Consider the following 15,178-nt stretch of genomic DNA (forward strand, 5'->3'; position numbering starts at 1 on the left):
TTTCTTTTGTGTTTCGTTTGGACTTTGGGTAGCAGACACCATGCCAGTGTTTGTCTGTGGGGTGGGCGGATAGGTTGTGTATATTGTTTATTGTGTCAATGTAGATCATTTTTTCTGTATTGATGTGGTGCAGGAGGTAAGTCGAACAAACTCCACAAGAAAATGTAATGTTATTATATTTATTTATATTATATAATTATATATATATATATATATATATATATATATATATATATATACATACAGAGAAAAAGAGTGAGAGAGAAAATAAAAGTGCATAATAAAAATAAATGTGCCCTGAGGAAGAATGCTTGACATGAACTCACATGTCTACTACACCCACATGGCTTCACTGTGCTGCCACGGCAACAGCAAGGGTGGTTTCCATTTTCTACCGTGGAAAGGGGCTGCCCTCTAGTGGTCATCTAACGTGGTCGTTGTTGTCTGCCTTCCCAGGCCTGCTGTAATAAACTTTCTTTCTTTCTTTCTTTCTTTCTCTCTGCAGTCACGATGGTCCCAGTTCTGTTTTTAGTGGCAACAACAATAACAAGCAACAACTCATCCCAGACAAACCAAACAGAGGGTAAGAGTGCATATAATGTCACCATTGCAAAAGTTCATATAATGTCACCATGACTTTATCAAGAACATTTCCATCCACTGCAGCCTGTGTGTGTAGCAGGGTCTGGCTCCAATACCATTGTGCTTTATTAACACAGTGTTACATAAGGAAAATAAACAGTGGCTTGCTATACAGATAGTAGTCAATATCTTCAACTCCATGTAATTCACTCTTCACTTAAGAGCCAGTAGGGATTACATTCTACTGTAATTGTGCAATGGAGGTGCTGTTCATTGGTGACCAGAAGTGCTGTGTGTAGGTTTGAGTTTCCATGGAAGCAGTTATTAGTGATGCAGCAGACAGTCAGCAGACACAACAAGGCTAAGAGTCTACCCAGCCAGTATCATAATGGGACTGGCTGAACATCTCCCAAAATGCAGACGGACAAAACACATTACACACATGATCGTGCTCTCACACACACTCTTACACACTCAGCCTCACCGGCAGGGCGAGACATTGCCTCCATTCAGCCGCTGTGAACTGCTGCTGTCGCTATGTGCAGCTCAACTTCCTGTTCTTTTGTTTTCACCCTGAGCCTCAGCGCCCTCTCCCTCTTCCTCCAGGTACCCACCCACTCAGCGCCCCCCACGTCCTGCCTACCGTGCTGGTGCTCTCGCTGCTGCTGGTCATCATCGTGCTGCTGGCCTGGTACTTCCTCAGGTAGCCCATGAGTCAGGGGAGGAGGGGAGGAGGGGGGCTGGGGTGGAGCACACACCCGCTCAGGGGTAGGGGGCGAGGCTAGGGATTACGTCACACTGCTCATAGGGCGGGCAGGGGCAAGAAACTTGCACACACTCACACAAACGCACGCACACACACACACCGACACTCACACATAGATCCACCCACACCCCATAGTCATGCTCTCATGTAGCTGAAACTGAAAGCTGAGACAGAGCAAGAGATAGGCAGCGAGGCAGAGAAAGGAATAGATAGATAGATATATATATAGATAGAGACAAACACACAGGAGACAGAGAAGCAAGTAGAAGGGGAGAGCGTGAGAGCGTTTGAAGTTCATTGTCTTATGGTTAGAGGTGGAAACAGTTCTCCATACACCTTCTCCTCTGATGAGAAAAAACAGCTTCTCTTTTCGATGGTAAGGTGATAATTGTGTGTTGTTTAATTTGAAAGTAAGATGTGTGATCAGAAGTTTTTTTGAAAGTTGTGTTAATAGTAAGTGAACTTAGTTTGTCTGTCATAATGTCTGTCTCTCTTCCCCTCACCGTGTTTTTGCTTTTGTACACGCCAGGGTAAGACACCACAGGAAGGCGGTGGTCACAAGTGTCGACAAGAAGATACCAAATGGCATTTTGGAAGAACAAGGTCAGTTAGCTGTCTAATATGTTCTATGCGTTTAGTAGGTTACTCCAGGTCCACTGCTAGATCAAACGATCTGTAACCAGAGAGGTCTTGTTAGGGGTGTCATCTTTGACTTCCTGTGGTTTGTGTGTGTGAAAGAAATGGGAGCATAAGAGCCACAGAAACGATACCTGAATCTGTACAACTTCATCTGTCAACTTGTCAGCGTAGGAAGATAGAAGAGGACCTGTTTGTGTGGTGTTCAAAAAAGTATATAAAGATAAGTTTGTGAGAAGTAACATTGCTGCACTGTAGGTGTTTCATCTCATGCACGCTGGACTCGCGTTCTCCCATCTCTGATAGAAATCTTCCAGGGACATTGTTTACTTTGTGGTCACGGAAAGTGCAATACCCGCCCAGATATGGGAGAGAGTCTGAGCATGTTTGAAGTCGTTAGGACCTGCTGATTGATTGAGTGGTTTTTGGCCACTCCATTGACTTTAAGTAATAAGATGTATTGCAACAGGGAACACAGTTATGTAATCTTACATGGCAAGTGCCAAGAGATGGCCTGACTTTCCTGCACTTCAAGGAAGGTTGACTAATTACCTTTCTGCTGCTCATGCTGATCCAAAAGAGAGCAACAAGAACGCCATGTCCTTTGACCTTTGGATAGCTAACTCTTTTCAGTAACTGTTCAGTGACTTCTGCAGTGATGGACTACTTCACTCCTCAAATGATATCAGTGCTTTTTACTATTACCTTTTTCTGATGTCATTGTTGTGAGTGTGTGTGTATGTATGTGTGTGTGGATTTGTGAGTATGTGTTGATGTATCTGTGTATGTGGGTATGTTGTAGATCGAGGTAAAGAGCTGGGAGACCAAGCAGCTGAGTTACACACACTGTCAGGTATATGCCCTAGTGTAAGCCTTGCCAGGGGACCTGTGTTACTAACATGGCTCTGAAGGGAGTGTGTGTGTATGTGTGTGTGTGTGTGTGTTTGTGTGTGTGCGACCCTAACCAAAGCGGGCTGGACTTGGTGTTGGCTCAGTGTTGGTTGGCTATGGGCTGCATTGGGTTGGAGTTCTATCTCTCTAACACACGTTTGGTGATGAGTAGGAGAATGATGATGATGATGATGATGATGAGGGTGACAGTGATTGTGACTCACCATAACTCAACTTGGTTCCTGTTTCAGTTGTCCCAGATCATAATGGAAAATTATTCTTTGTGTGTGTGGTAGCATTACCAGTAAAGTAGAGAACCGTGTATCCCTGATTCAGTTTACCAAATCTCTAAGGCGTAAGTAGTGACTGATTAATAGTACACTATATTTAGTGAAAATGACTGACCTGATTATTAAAATAAGAGACAAAATGGCGTGTGTGACTATGTTGATAAGCTAGCAGAGGTAACGGGTGCTTATGTGAATTCCAATATGTGATAGTCTGGTTTGAATGCCCTGCAGAGCAACAGACAGTGGTCCTGCTTCCGCGCTCCCCGTCCGCCTCCAAGACCTACTTCCCCATCCCCGTAGAACACCTAGAGGAGGAATTCAGACTGCGCTCAGCCGACGATGGGAAACTTTTCAGAGAGGAGTTTAATGTAGGTGTAATTATTCTTACGTGTTCCCTTTTCATCCCTTTATTCCCTCTTTTTCACCGTGTCTGGAGATGACGATTCACTTTTCCTTGATTTTCAGGTACTATTGTATCCAAAATGTATGTATTCATATGGTATCCAGACGTTTTGTTTACATAATGTATTGTATGCTTAATCATTTTCTATTACGAGGGACTGAATATTGGTGGTGGTTGTGTTTGTGTCTTGGACAAAAATCTCAGACTCACTATCATTTGATTACTGCAATTGTTCCTTGATAAATAATAAGACCAATCTGCCTCCAGCCAGTCAAGCTTCCAATTTGGGTGATAAGCTGGAATTGCATCAAATTATGGGTGCACAGCTAATGTATTCACAATGCCACAGCAAAACACTTGTTTGATGCCATCCCTCACAGTCTGATAGTTGTTATGGACGGGCATGAAATGAGGATCTTGTTGTGTTTGCATTTGAGTGCGGTAATGTGTGTGTGTGTGTGTGTGTGTGTGTGTGTGTGTGTGTGTGTGTGTGTGTGTGTGTGTGTGTGTGTCCTGTCGTTACTGACTCATGGGTGTTATTCCCCATGGCTCCTCTCCCCTCCTGTCCTGGGGCTTGTGAATCAGCAGGAGACGGTGCCAGCTCAGATCATCCTCAGGATTGTGAATCAGGACCTCTCTCTATTAAATAATGTGGCTAAAATGTGAGGCTTTGTGGAAAAGGATGTTTATGCTGAGCGGTCCTAATGGAGTCCTGTTTGCGTCCGAGGGAGAGGAAGTGGCTATAGAGACGACACAAAGCACCATACATGCTGGCCAACAAAGTGCTGGCCACGTCACATTCAGTGCATTCTTCCTGTCTGTGTTTCTCCCCTCCCTCCTATGGCTGTGTAACCTTATGTTATGTGAAGGAATGAGTCTGGAGCAGACCTATTAACACTCTTTTCACACTGTGTTGCTGACATGCTGCTCTGTGTCATGTTTTGGTTAGTCATTGCCGGGAGGTTACACCCAGGGGACGTGTGAGGAGGCCAACAAGGAAGACAACAAGGAAAAGAATAGATACCCCAACATCCTACCATGTGAGTGGCGGCCCTCTCTGATCTCCCACTCAGCTCCTGTTCAGCTGCCATAATAACCCCAGTGATTTGTGATTCCTTCACGCAGAGAAGGCACAGACAGGCTACTAGGAGCGTGCGGACAGCCTTTCCGCTGAAGGTCCGTGTCTGTGCTATCTCTGCGTGAATGATGGCTCACTCTAGACAGGGGGCGAAGTCTGGTCATGACTTCAGGTTGAGTGCCAGTGAAACAGTCCTGGACAGTCAAGCCTTTGTGTCTGTGCTGAGGTGGGGACAACTGCTCTTAGCAGCTCTTCCTCTCCTCATTTCACAGGACTTCTTCTTTCTCTGTTTCAATTCCTCTTCTATTCTTTAGTCCTGAAATGAAACCCTTATTCATGTGGAAGTTTGCCTAATATAGACAATAGGGGATTCCTGAGACCTGGCCAGCTGGCAAAACCTACTTGCGATGCCTATTAAGGGAATTCATGTGTAGCCGCAGTAAGTGCTAGATGAAAATTCACACTCCAAGTTTACCTCGGACTCCAGAGTTGTGTATAGGTATAATTATATTCAACAACAACAAGCTTGTCGGGCTCTCTCATGTCTTGGCAGGCAAGAGAGAGGCACAGGCCCAATACCAGATTGCAGCAGACGAGAGAGAAGCAATTTCACAAACATCGCATAGGGTTTTTATATGCTAAGATTTGGCTAACTCTGATGCCACAGTTATATCACATGTCAGCAGACACACATGGACTAAAGTCTTTTTGAGTCCTCCCGCCTGCGCTTTCTGTCACACATGCATTCAGTAAGGGATGGCAGGACAGACACAGATCAACCCTTCTTATCACCTCTTGCCTCATCCAAACATGGACAGAATGCTCCTTCTTTTACGCATATAGCTTAATCACACACAGGCAGACTGTGACGTTAACACTTAATTATCTAAGTTACACATAGAAACACAGAAAAGCCATGTTCCTGCTCACATAAGCACATGACTCATACAAAGCCATTGATTAATACAATCTTTGATCATGAACAGTGTTTCATAATTCATTCTATCTCTAAGGTAAGGTTCTACCCCGGCGTGTTCATTTTATGACAGATCCCCTTCATTCATCAGTTGTCTGAGCTCTCATTGATTCCACTGATGATATGGTTTATTAGCCTGCAACAAAAACTGATATCACATGTTAAATGAAAATGCCATGAGAGAGATATTGATAATGGTAACATGACACTGTTATATCAGATTGCATCAAACATGAACACACAAAAGACAAGTGTGTTTTAGTGATTGAATCGTGAATAAACCGCATATATGTTTTACTGACACCCAGTGAAGTTCTCAAATCATAATGAATCATTGCTTTGCCCTTATCAAATACAACATAGAGACTATTATTCCATGTGTTTCAGACGACCATTCAAGGGTGCTGCTGACTCCACTGGATGGAGATCCCTGCTCAGACTATGTGAATGCCTCTTACATTGACGTAAGTGCTCAGCCTACCACTGATAAGCAATGCAGAGCACTTTTATGAGTGACTCCTCTATGAAAGAGCTCTCTGTTCCACTGACCTTTAATGGAGCAGCGCTGAACATTATTATTCCCCCGTCTACAGGCCTTCAAAGACAAGAACAAATTCATCGCAGCGCAAGGTAAACTCAGTGCCGGATGATTCATTCAATCTGCTGTGGCTTTTTAATGTTGTTATCCACAGCAGCAGGCCAACTGAACGTGTCTTTTTCCCTCAGGCCCAAAACAGGACACGGTAGCAGACTTCTGGAGGATGATCTGGGAGCAGAAGGCAGCCACCATCGTCATGCTCACAAACTTGAAGGAGAGGAAAGAGGTGAGACTATGTTTGTCACATGCGTAGGCAGATGCCCTCTCCCACAGCGCTGGCACCGGGGATTGGATTGCTTGTTCTGCCTCTCACCCAGATAAAAGCCAATGTCAGGCACTTTGGGTGTCTCACTTTCAATCTCTCCTCCAGGCCCAGAGGTCATCTCCTCTCAGCAGCAATAAAGGTTCCATGTTGGTTCTCCCCCCATGCCTATGTGTGTGTGTGTGTGTGTGTGTGTCTGTGTGTGTCGGGCAGCTTTATAGGGCAGAAAGAGAAATCAATAAGAGCAGAATGGGGAGGGAGATTAAAATCAGCCTTTGTGCGGCCCCCCTGAATCAATGATTGAATAACGCTTAATACAGCCCTGGAAGGCTTTATCGTAATTAGTCAGCAAACTCTCATTAAGTGCTTTTATCCCTGTCTCTCTGGCAGACAGTGTAATTCTGATTGACTGGCGGCCCAGATTAAGCCGTCTGATTTGTGGTGCAGTGTCTTAAAAGTCACCTTTAGGATATCAGGGCGTGCTAACAGGGAGACCGCTGACGGTGCCCCTCTCTCTCTCTCTCTGTTTCTCTCTCTCTCTCTCTGTTTCTCTCTCTCTCTCTGTTTTATTCTCTGATACGTGTCTTACTCTTCAGTGGGGGTGTTCAGAATCGGTTTGACTTTTAACAAGTACCCATGTGCTTAGAGAGAATAGTTTCAGACATCAATATCTTGAATACATACACTGTTAAATGCTTAATATAGCCCTTGTTGAATGAGCTTGCTGGATATGAACTTGTAGTTGCTGTTTCCTCAGGATAAATGTTACCAGTACTGGCCAGACCAAGGTTGTTGGACTTATGGGAATGTGCGTGTGGTCGTGGAAGACTTCACAGTCCTTGTGGACTATACCATACGCAAGTTTTGTGTGCAATATGTAAGTAAGTTTGCGACATACTTCCATGATGTCCAGTCTCTGCTTTTACATCAAAACAAATGTGCAAAATGTGCAAAACCCAACCTGCTGAAGTACAGTAGAGACACAGGAACAGTGGGGAATATTGTTTTACATTAGATTCACTGATTTCTCAGTGAGCTGTGTAAGGTTTGATATTCCCACTCTCCGACATCAAAGCTCGCTCTCCATTCTCAGGTCCTGCTTGCCCTTGATGTTTAGTGGTGAGAACAAGAGCTGAAATAACCACATGAAATGTAACTGAAGCCCACCCTAAGCACCCACATTAGCAATGACTCACCACCTTCAAAGCCAAACCCTGAGGGCCAGATAGTAGCCACTGGGTTTGTCTTTGTGTGTGTGTGTGTGTGTGTGTGTGTGTGTGTGTGTGTGTGTGTGAGAGACAGACTGTATGTGTGAGACTGTGGGAACAGGCCAGGTGTGTGTGGGGGGATGCACACTGACTCTCTTGTCTCTTGTCTCCTGCAGCAGGCTAGTGATGGGACTAAGACTCCCCGGTTGGTGACCCAGATGCACTTCACCAGCTGGCCTGACTTTGGAGTGCCCTTCTCCCCCATTGGCATGCTCAAGTTCCTGAAGAAGGTCAAGCAGGTCAACCCATCCTACGCCGGGCCTATTGTGGTCCACTGCAGGTAGGCCAGGCCAGGAGTACACCACTCTGAACCAACACTAACCTCTGGCACCGGATAGCACTCCAGTACTGTGGTGCTGGACAAATCTCACTGTCACATCTTCCCCAATAAGAGTGAATGTAGTAGGATTATACAGGCCAAGTAGGGATACATCCAAGAGAGAAAGGTAGATCATCTCTTTTCATCTCTAATGAACCTCAATGTCACACTGGAGAGCAGTATTTGACCTACTGTGCAATAGTGTACCAGAGGCTGTCTATTAGCCTGTGAGAGACAGTCAGTCTGGGCGTCATTAGGCCATGCCCATCATCTGTTCTGCATTGAGTTGGGACTCTCAGTGAGAATGCTCACTGGGGGACTTTGTGCATTGTGTGTATGGAATGCCCACCGCTAATGGAAGGCAGCTTGTATGATTTTCATTATGATATGACTCACTCCCAGTATTCATGAAGGCCTGGTAAGCATAAATATGCAGGTCATCATGGGAAAGTTCAATGGAGTAGCAGGCTTCCAGCAGCAACCCCTGGCACACAGACAGCAGTGTTCCACCATTATTAGCACACACAGCATTGCCCTGCTGACCTGTGCCTTTAAACAATGTCATAGTGCTGTAAGCAACATACACAGCTGTGAATGAAGCCATTCAGGAACGTTTCAGTAGATCTCCCTTGTAACAGAGCTCCCTCTTGTGGTCATAGTTTAACATTGCAAACAGGCCCTATTCCATGGCATAGTGTTGGTGGATTTGAGGGAGTTTTATTGACTTTATTATATTTCCCCTTTTTTATGTAATCTGATTTCATAACTATTACTGAACCGATACCATGTGAAAACCTTTCAATAGTGTGATAATGGTGGTCATATACTGTGTGTATGTCCACATATATTTATTTCACATTTGGCCTATTTCAAAATATATATATATAACTGGGAATCCTGTATCTACTCATTCTTAGTCAGACTGTCATTGTGGCTTGTTTTTGTGACTTATTAGTGAGTCATCTCTAGATAACATAATTTCCATTAGCTTTTATGCAGGGAAATGTTTTAAAACCTGTTGTAACTTCACAACTTATTCTCTTGAAACGTCCTCTTTCAGAATACTAAGACTTACATTTTAAACAGAATATCATACAGTACTCATTCAGTACTGTAGACTGTATTTTCTGTCTTTTTGTAATATTAATTTTGCAGGTACCTAATCAAACGACGTCTGAATCGTTTCTCAAAGAACAGTTTTACATTGTCGTTTCTTTATTATGTGTTTCTTTATCATCTCTTTTGTGTTCCTGTTTCCAGTGCTGGAGTGGGCCGTACAGGCACCTTCATTGTGATTGATGCCATGATTGAGATGATGTATACAGAGCCACAGATCGATGTCTTCGGTTTTGTGTCCAGGATACGAGACCAGCGTTCCCAGCTTGTTCAAACAGACGTCAGTACTGCATTTGAAAACACATTATGATATTAGCTGACAGTTGACATACCTAGAACTTAACACCTCTCTACTGTAAACACTTCTGGACCCTGCTCTAATCACTCCTTCTGTATGGGTCTCAAACAGATGCAGTACTCGTTCATATACCAGGCCCTGCTGGAGTACTACCTCTATGGAGACACAGAACTGGATGTGTCCTCGTTAGAGGGACACTTACACAAACTGCACAACACCCTGACCACTGGTGACAGGGTAGGACTAGAAGAGGAGTTCAAAGTAGGTCCTGATGCCTGACTGGTTCAGACAATCCTTTTGATTTCATTACATTAAGATACAACAGACCACTTCTGTAGTTTTTGTTGTGTTTCGACATTTGTGGTTTTGGCGCCACCTAGTGTACCTTTTGTTAAATGCCCACACTGATATACATATATCTTCTTTTGCTATGGTATTAGAAGCATTACTGGAATCAGTCTCATTTTCCTTCCGCTCTTCTTCAGAAACTCACAAACATGCGGATCATGAAGGAGAATATGAGAGCTGGGAACCTCCCGGCTAACATGAAGAAAAACCGAGTGCTTCAGATCATCCCCTGTAAGGCCCTCACACTAGTACACAATCATGTGCTTCAGATCATCACTCTAGTACACACTCATGTGCGTCAGTCACTAGTACACCCTCATGGCATCCAATAGGTCCACTGATCACTGACACATTTACATGAAGCTTGAACAGAAATGACAAAGACATTTTTGATATTATAAAGACTAATTTTGTTTGTCTGTTTCAGATGATTTCAACAGAGTAATTCTGTCAATGAGGAGAGGTCAGGAGTTCACCGACTACGTCAACGCTTCTTTTATTGACGTAAGGGCTCATACATATGTTTGAATTCCCTTGAATCTTAAAGTATTGTATGTGCTATATATATGTACAGTATGTGTGTGTGTGTGCATGTCTGTATTGTGATGTGTGGTTTCTGAGGTCTCTGCTGTGATCCCTAGTGTGTGTGTATGTGTGTGTGTGCATGTCTGTATAGTGGTGTGTGGTTCCTGAGGTCTCTGCTGTGCTCCCTAGGGCTACCGGCAGAAGGACTACTTCATTGCCACCCAGGGCCCGCTATCTCACACAGTGGACGACTTCTGGAGGATGGTGTGGGAGTGGAAGTGTCACTCTATAGTCATGCTGACAGAGCTGCAGGAGAGGGAGCAGGTACCTCACTGAAACACACACACAGACATGCCCAAACATGTCTGGGCGTAAATACAGCCCTCACTCCAAACATACCCACTTCAGACAGTGTTTGTTGGTGTACAGGTGTGCTTTTGGACAAGTGTGTCGTACTTCAGAGTGCTTCAGCTTGCTTTGCTTTGTCTCCAGGATAAGTGTTTCCAGTACTGGCCCCCGGAGGACTCGGTGACGTATGGCGACTACACTGTGGAGATTAAAGGGGACACTCTGTGTGACACTTTCAGCCTGCGGGATCTGGTACTCACATATGGCCAGGTGGGCCCCGCTCCATCTTTTCTCCCCCCCCCCCGCCCGCTTTGGCGGTGGATCTCATGTGGATTTATAAATGAGTCATTGAGTATGTGCGCAGTATGGCCGAGTCCAGCACAGGCTCTCACTCTGCCCACATCCACTGTATATCAATGGAACTTCTTTATGGATATTAGGCTTTTGTCATGATAAATTACATACATTTGTGTGTGTGTGTGTGTGTGTCCAGGAGAAACAGCCAAGGCTGGTGCGGCACTTTCACTTTCATGGCTGGCCAGAGATTGGCATCCCAGCGGAGGGCCGAGGGATGATCGACATCATCGCTGCCGTGCAGAAACAACAGCAGCAGTCAGGGAACCATCCCATTGTTGTCCACTGCAGGTGCCTGTCCCAGTCTCTCTCTCTCTGATTTACTGAACTGCAACACATTTGTAAACTAGAAGGAAAAAGCAACAGTATTGAAAACCTAACCAGGTGCAGGAGGTTATGTCAGTTTTCTGGGTTTATAACCGAGTTTGTTTTATTATACCGTGACAAATAAGGTCAGAAATTGTGCAGTTTAGAGAGACAGCTGGTCTACCACCTTGTTTTTGGTTCCACAGGTTGACTCATCTGAGAGTACTGGTTCCAGATAACCACATAGCAATACCAACAATATTACCACATTTAGATTTGAATTGTTGCTTTAGTGTTTGTGGAAGACTGATTCTTTTATCAACCTCTGTATCAGCAATGATGCAATGTTAAAATAGTTGAAATAATGTACTCCTGATGTAAAGCAAAAGGGCATCAAATGTGCAGCTAGGGACATTGTTAAGGTCGTGTGGATGTGTTTGTTAATGTTATAAAACACTCTTGTTAGCATGCATCAGTATCATGCTCACAGAAGAGACATGTAGGGATATATTTTCCTCATGAATAATGAGTGTTGTGTGGGTGATGTGTTGCAGTGCCGGGGCGGGCCGGACAGGTACGTTCATTGCGTTGAGTAATATCCTGGAGCGGGTGAAGGCTGAGGGCCTGCTGGACGTGTTCCAAACTGTGAAGAGTTTACGCATGCAGAGGCCACACATGGTGCAGACCGTGGTAGGTGCCCTTCTCTCATGCGTCCTTTATCAAGTGGCACAGGCACAGCCAGGGTCCTGGGTTGACGTAGGCTGCAAAGCTATAACTCAGATATCACCATCACTCTGACCATATCTGGTCAACTACTGAGCTGTGATTTTAAGGAAACGAAACTGTGAAACCGATTCTCATGATGTTTTGTTGATGTTTCTTTACAGGAACAGTATGACTTCTGCTACAGAGTGGTACAGGATTTTGTCGACATCTTCTCAGATTATGCCAATTTCAAATGAGAAATGATCTGCCTTAAAAAGTTGTTCTGTGTTGTTTTTGATATCAGGTGGTGAGGAGTTTGTACCTCGCCACTGAATTAAATTGTCTTCTATTTTGCTATGCACTTGTCCTCATTGTAACTAAAACATAATACCTAGCTGTAATATATTGTCATATACTAGAGCTTCTCAGCCAATAAAACCATTGTAAATGCTAATATCCTTTTTGATGAAAGTAATGTTTAAATTAGACATTATTTAATTGTTTTCTATATTTTTGTCTTGCTCTGGTTACTGTTCATTTTGTTGTAAAATATTGTTCTTTTGTTTATTATGTTTATTGCTTTTTTAATCTTCATCATGCCAATTAAGCATTCTACTGATCATTCCATGTCATATTTGTAAAGCAGTAGTTATTGTAAATGTATTTATATACTGTTTCAGCCGTCCATCGCCAACCTTTAAAGACAGAAAACCTTTATGTGAATGTTCTCTGATGTATTTATGCAAATGTAAGTAAGGTCTTATGCTTCACGACGCTGGTTGATATCTCTCATTGAGAGCCTGTGTTTTGTTAGGTGGAAAAAAACTATCCCATGGTTGCTTTTGTTAAAAGGCCAAACCCTTCCTCAGAGACATCAGAAATACATGAAGAGGTCTGAAGCTGAAATACTTCTAATGCAACTCTGCACATATCTCATTAATATGAATGCTTGTACCCAAGCTGTGAGGTCACCTGTTTTTTCTGAGGAGGGTACACTATAGTTATAGCCATACAAACACCTACGTTTCAAGGAGTCTGCCATTGCCTTGCAGAGCCAAATATGTCCCAGTCATCAGTTGATCTACTGATTTTCAAAATGATGAAAAAAATAGCAGCACATGTCCTGAAGCACACTGACCACGGAAGATTGTCATGCAGAATTGCCAAGGAGTTACAGCAGCTGCAAAAAAGGAGTCTGCATTTGTAAATACATCCACCCTAATACCAGTATTATGTTATTATGTTAGTGGTGCTGACTGAAACAGCATACATACAGTAAATACAAATATATTTTGGAATTCCACCACTGCTTTTATGCTGTTTTCTGTTTGCATGAAACAGTGCCATATTCTGTAGATGAGAAAATATATTTTCAATGATAGCCTCTTACTCGTAAAATAACATAAAATTGTATTTATGCAGAATAGGACTAAGTACAAGGCATTTAAATCCATCTATGATCCATATTGTGGCTAATAAAGTCACAGATGGGCATGATATTCATTCATTTGAACTGACACAATGTTGGTTGATGCTTATGCACAAATGTACAATATGAAATAGTTAACTTACCACCGTACATATGCAGGGAGAAAAGTTTCACCCATGTGTTGGAGAAGAAGGATGCCATATCTAGCCATGTAAATGTAGAAAAAATTACGAATGGAATATTAGTGAAAAAGGATACTGGTTTATAGTCATTGGCTGAATAACATCCTAATGCTTTAAGCAGGGCAAACCAAACAAATGAAGCACAGAGAGGAGTTTTGTACTTTTGCCTGAGCAGTGACTTGATTGTAATATAGCCTACTGTAGACGCACAGCATACTCACATACTGCGCACTCCAGGATGGAGAGGGCAGACCAGCCTCAACATTTTTCAAAAGGTCCTGAGCAAAACCTCATAACACACATTTCATTCCTCCTTTTCTTATCGATTTTCTTCAATCGGCTCACTTTGATTGTGAAATTGTGAAATATGCTCCTTACCCCTTGTCTTAAAATGGGATTTCCAGAGATAACTCGTACTTTAACAGAACAAGCATTAGGAGAGGTCTGTGTTGATCTAAACACACCAGCTATATGGCATATCAAACAGTGATCATCTCCAAGTGGAGGGTTAACCCCACTCACGGGTTGAAGCCATCTTTCAGTGGACCTAAGAAAGACAAAGAGTATCATCTACCCACGGAAGGAGTTTTCATTTCCTGTCTTGACTGAAACGCTGCTTCCTCTGCGCTCTTTGGACGGCCTCAGCCCTGCATTGTCTTGCTGTTATATAACTGTAGAAACATTTCTTGAACGTTGTGCTCAGCATTTCTGAGATTCATGGAGTTGATTTGGTAGCTTGCCAGCCAGATGTCTCCCTTCAGTGTATGCCTTTCCTCATTTCATTGGTCAAAGTGTGTTGCCAAGCCCAGGCTTCTGCTAATCATGGCTATTTAAGGGTATAGCAAAAGATAAGGTATACCATTTCCTGATTTTGTCATGTCATACTGGATTTAGTGTCTTTGTAAATGCAGTTTTCAATATTAAATACAGTTAATTAAATCCTGATTACAGTTGTCCTCAAGGTGTGTCATTTTTCAATCTTTGCTGCACACAAAGTATGGCGCATGTGCATAGCATACACTAAAAATAGCTAATACAATGCAGCGCCCTTGTGCTAATTTATCTATAACACTAGTATGCCTACTGCTCAGATTTTACATGATACTTACAATCACAGTTAGCAAGTCAATGTGAGGTTGATATGATCTGAACACAGATAACACATGCTTCTTTAAATTATTTCGTTTTTATTCATCATGGTTGTTTTCTGCCAATAACAGGGCCTCTGAATCCCAACCTTTAACTCCAACCAGAATCCACCCAGTGCTGGCCTAACATCCAAGTTTTTCCCCTTTAGAGTGCAATGTGTTAGATTGTATACTGGTAATTATTCTAACAAGTATTTTTAACATTTTCAACTGGGCCTCGTCCTAAAGTGCTGCATCAGCACTATGGATTATGTCTTCATGCTAAACCCTCAAGACTTTTGGGAACTTAACTATTGATATGTATGTACTGGATTTATGGAAAATACGGATAATCTGTGCACTCCATGATC

General features: G+C 43.1%; 1 protein-coding gene across 4 annotated transcripts in view; it reads left to right on the forward strand.

The window, feature by feature from the left end:
* The window catches only part of ptprea (protein tyrosine phosphatase receptor type Ea), a 55,460-nt gene extending 42,013 nt beyond the window's left edge, over positions 1-13,447 (forward strand). For 2 of the 4 annotated variants that reach the window (XM_080834600.1, XM_080834601.1), the window contains 19 exons: positions 506-583; positions 1,189-1,285; positions 1,878-1,951; positions 3,397-3,533; positions 4,518-4,608; positions 6,010-6,086; positions 6,216-6,252; positions 6,349-6,446; positions 7,240-7,359; positions 7,867-8,030; positions 9,330-9,465; positions 9,595-9,744; positions 9,969-10,062; positions 10,259-10,335; positions 10,546-10,680; positions 10,849-10,974; positions 11,198-11,349; positions 11,919-12,054; positions 12,252-13,447. In XM_080834600.1, coding sequence (XP_080690726.1) covers positions 511-583; positions 1,189-1,285; positions 1,878-1,951; positions 3,397-3,533; positions 4,518-4,608; positions 6,010-6,086; positions 6,216-6,252; positions 6,349-6,446; positions 7,240-7,359; positions 7,867-8,030; positions 9,330-9,465; positions 9,595-9,744; positions 9,969-10,062; positions 10,259-10,335; positions 10,546-10,680; positions 10,849-10,974; positions 11,198-11,349; positions 11,919-12,054; positions 12,252-12,326 — 2,049 coding nt within the window. In that variant the 5' untranslated portion in view covers positions 506-510 and the 3' untranslated portion in view covers positions 12,327-13,447. Of the gene's footprint in view, positions 1-505; positions 584-1,188; positions 1,286-1,516; positions 1,725-1,877; positions 1,952-2,786; positions 2,838-3,396; positions 3,534-4,517; positions 4,609-6,009; positions 6,087-6,215; positions 6,253-6,348; positions 6,447-7,239; positions 7,360-7,866; positions 8,031-9,329; positions 9,466-9,594; positions 9,745-9,968; positions 10,063-10,258; positions 10,336-10,545; positions 10,681-10,848; positions 10,975-11,197; positions 11,350-11,918; positions 12,055-12,251 lie in introns of those variants that run through there. The other 2 variants (XM_080834603.1, XM_080834602.1) reach the window with 2 other exon arrangements.
* The last annotated feature ends 1,731 nt before the right edge of the window (positions 13,448-15,178 follow it).

This window comes from Sprattus sprattus (genome assembly GCF_963457725.1).
Source record: "Sprattus sprattus genome assembly, chromosome: 3".
NCBI lineage: Eukaryota > Metazoa > Chordata > Actinopteri > Clupeiformes > Clupeidae > Sprattus > Sprattus sprattus.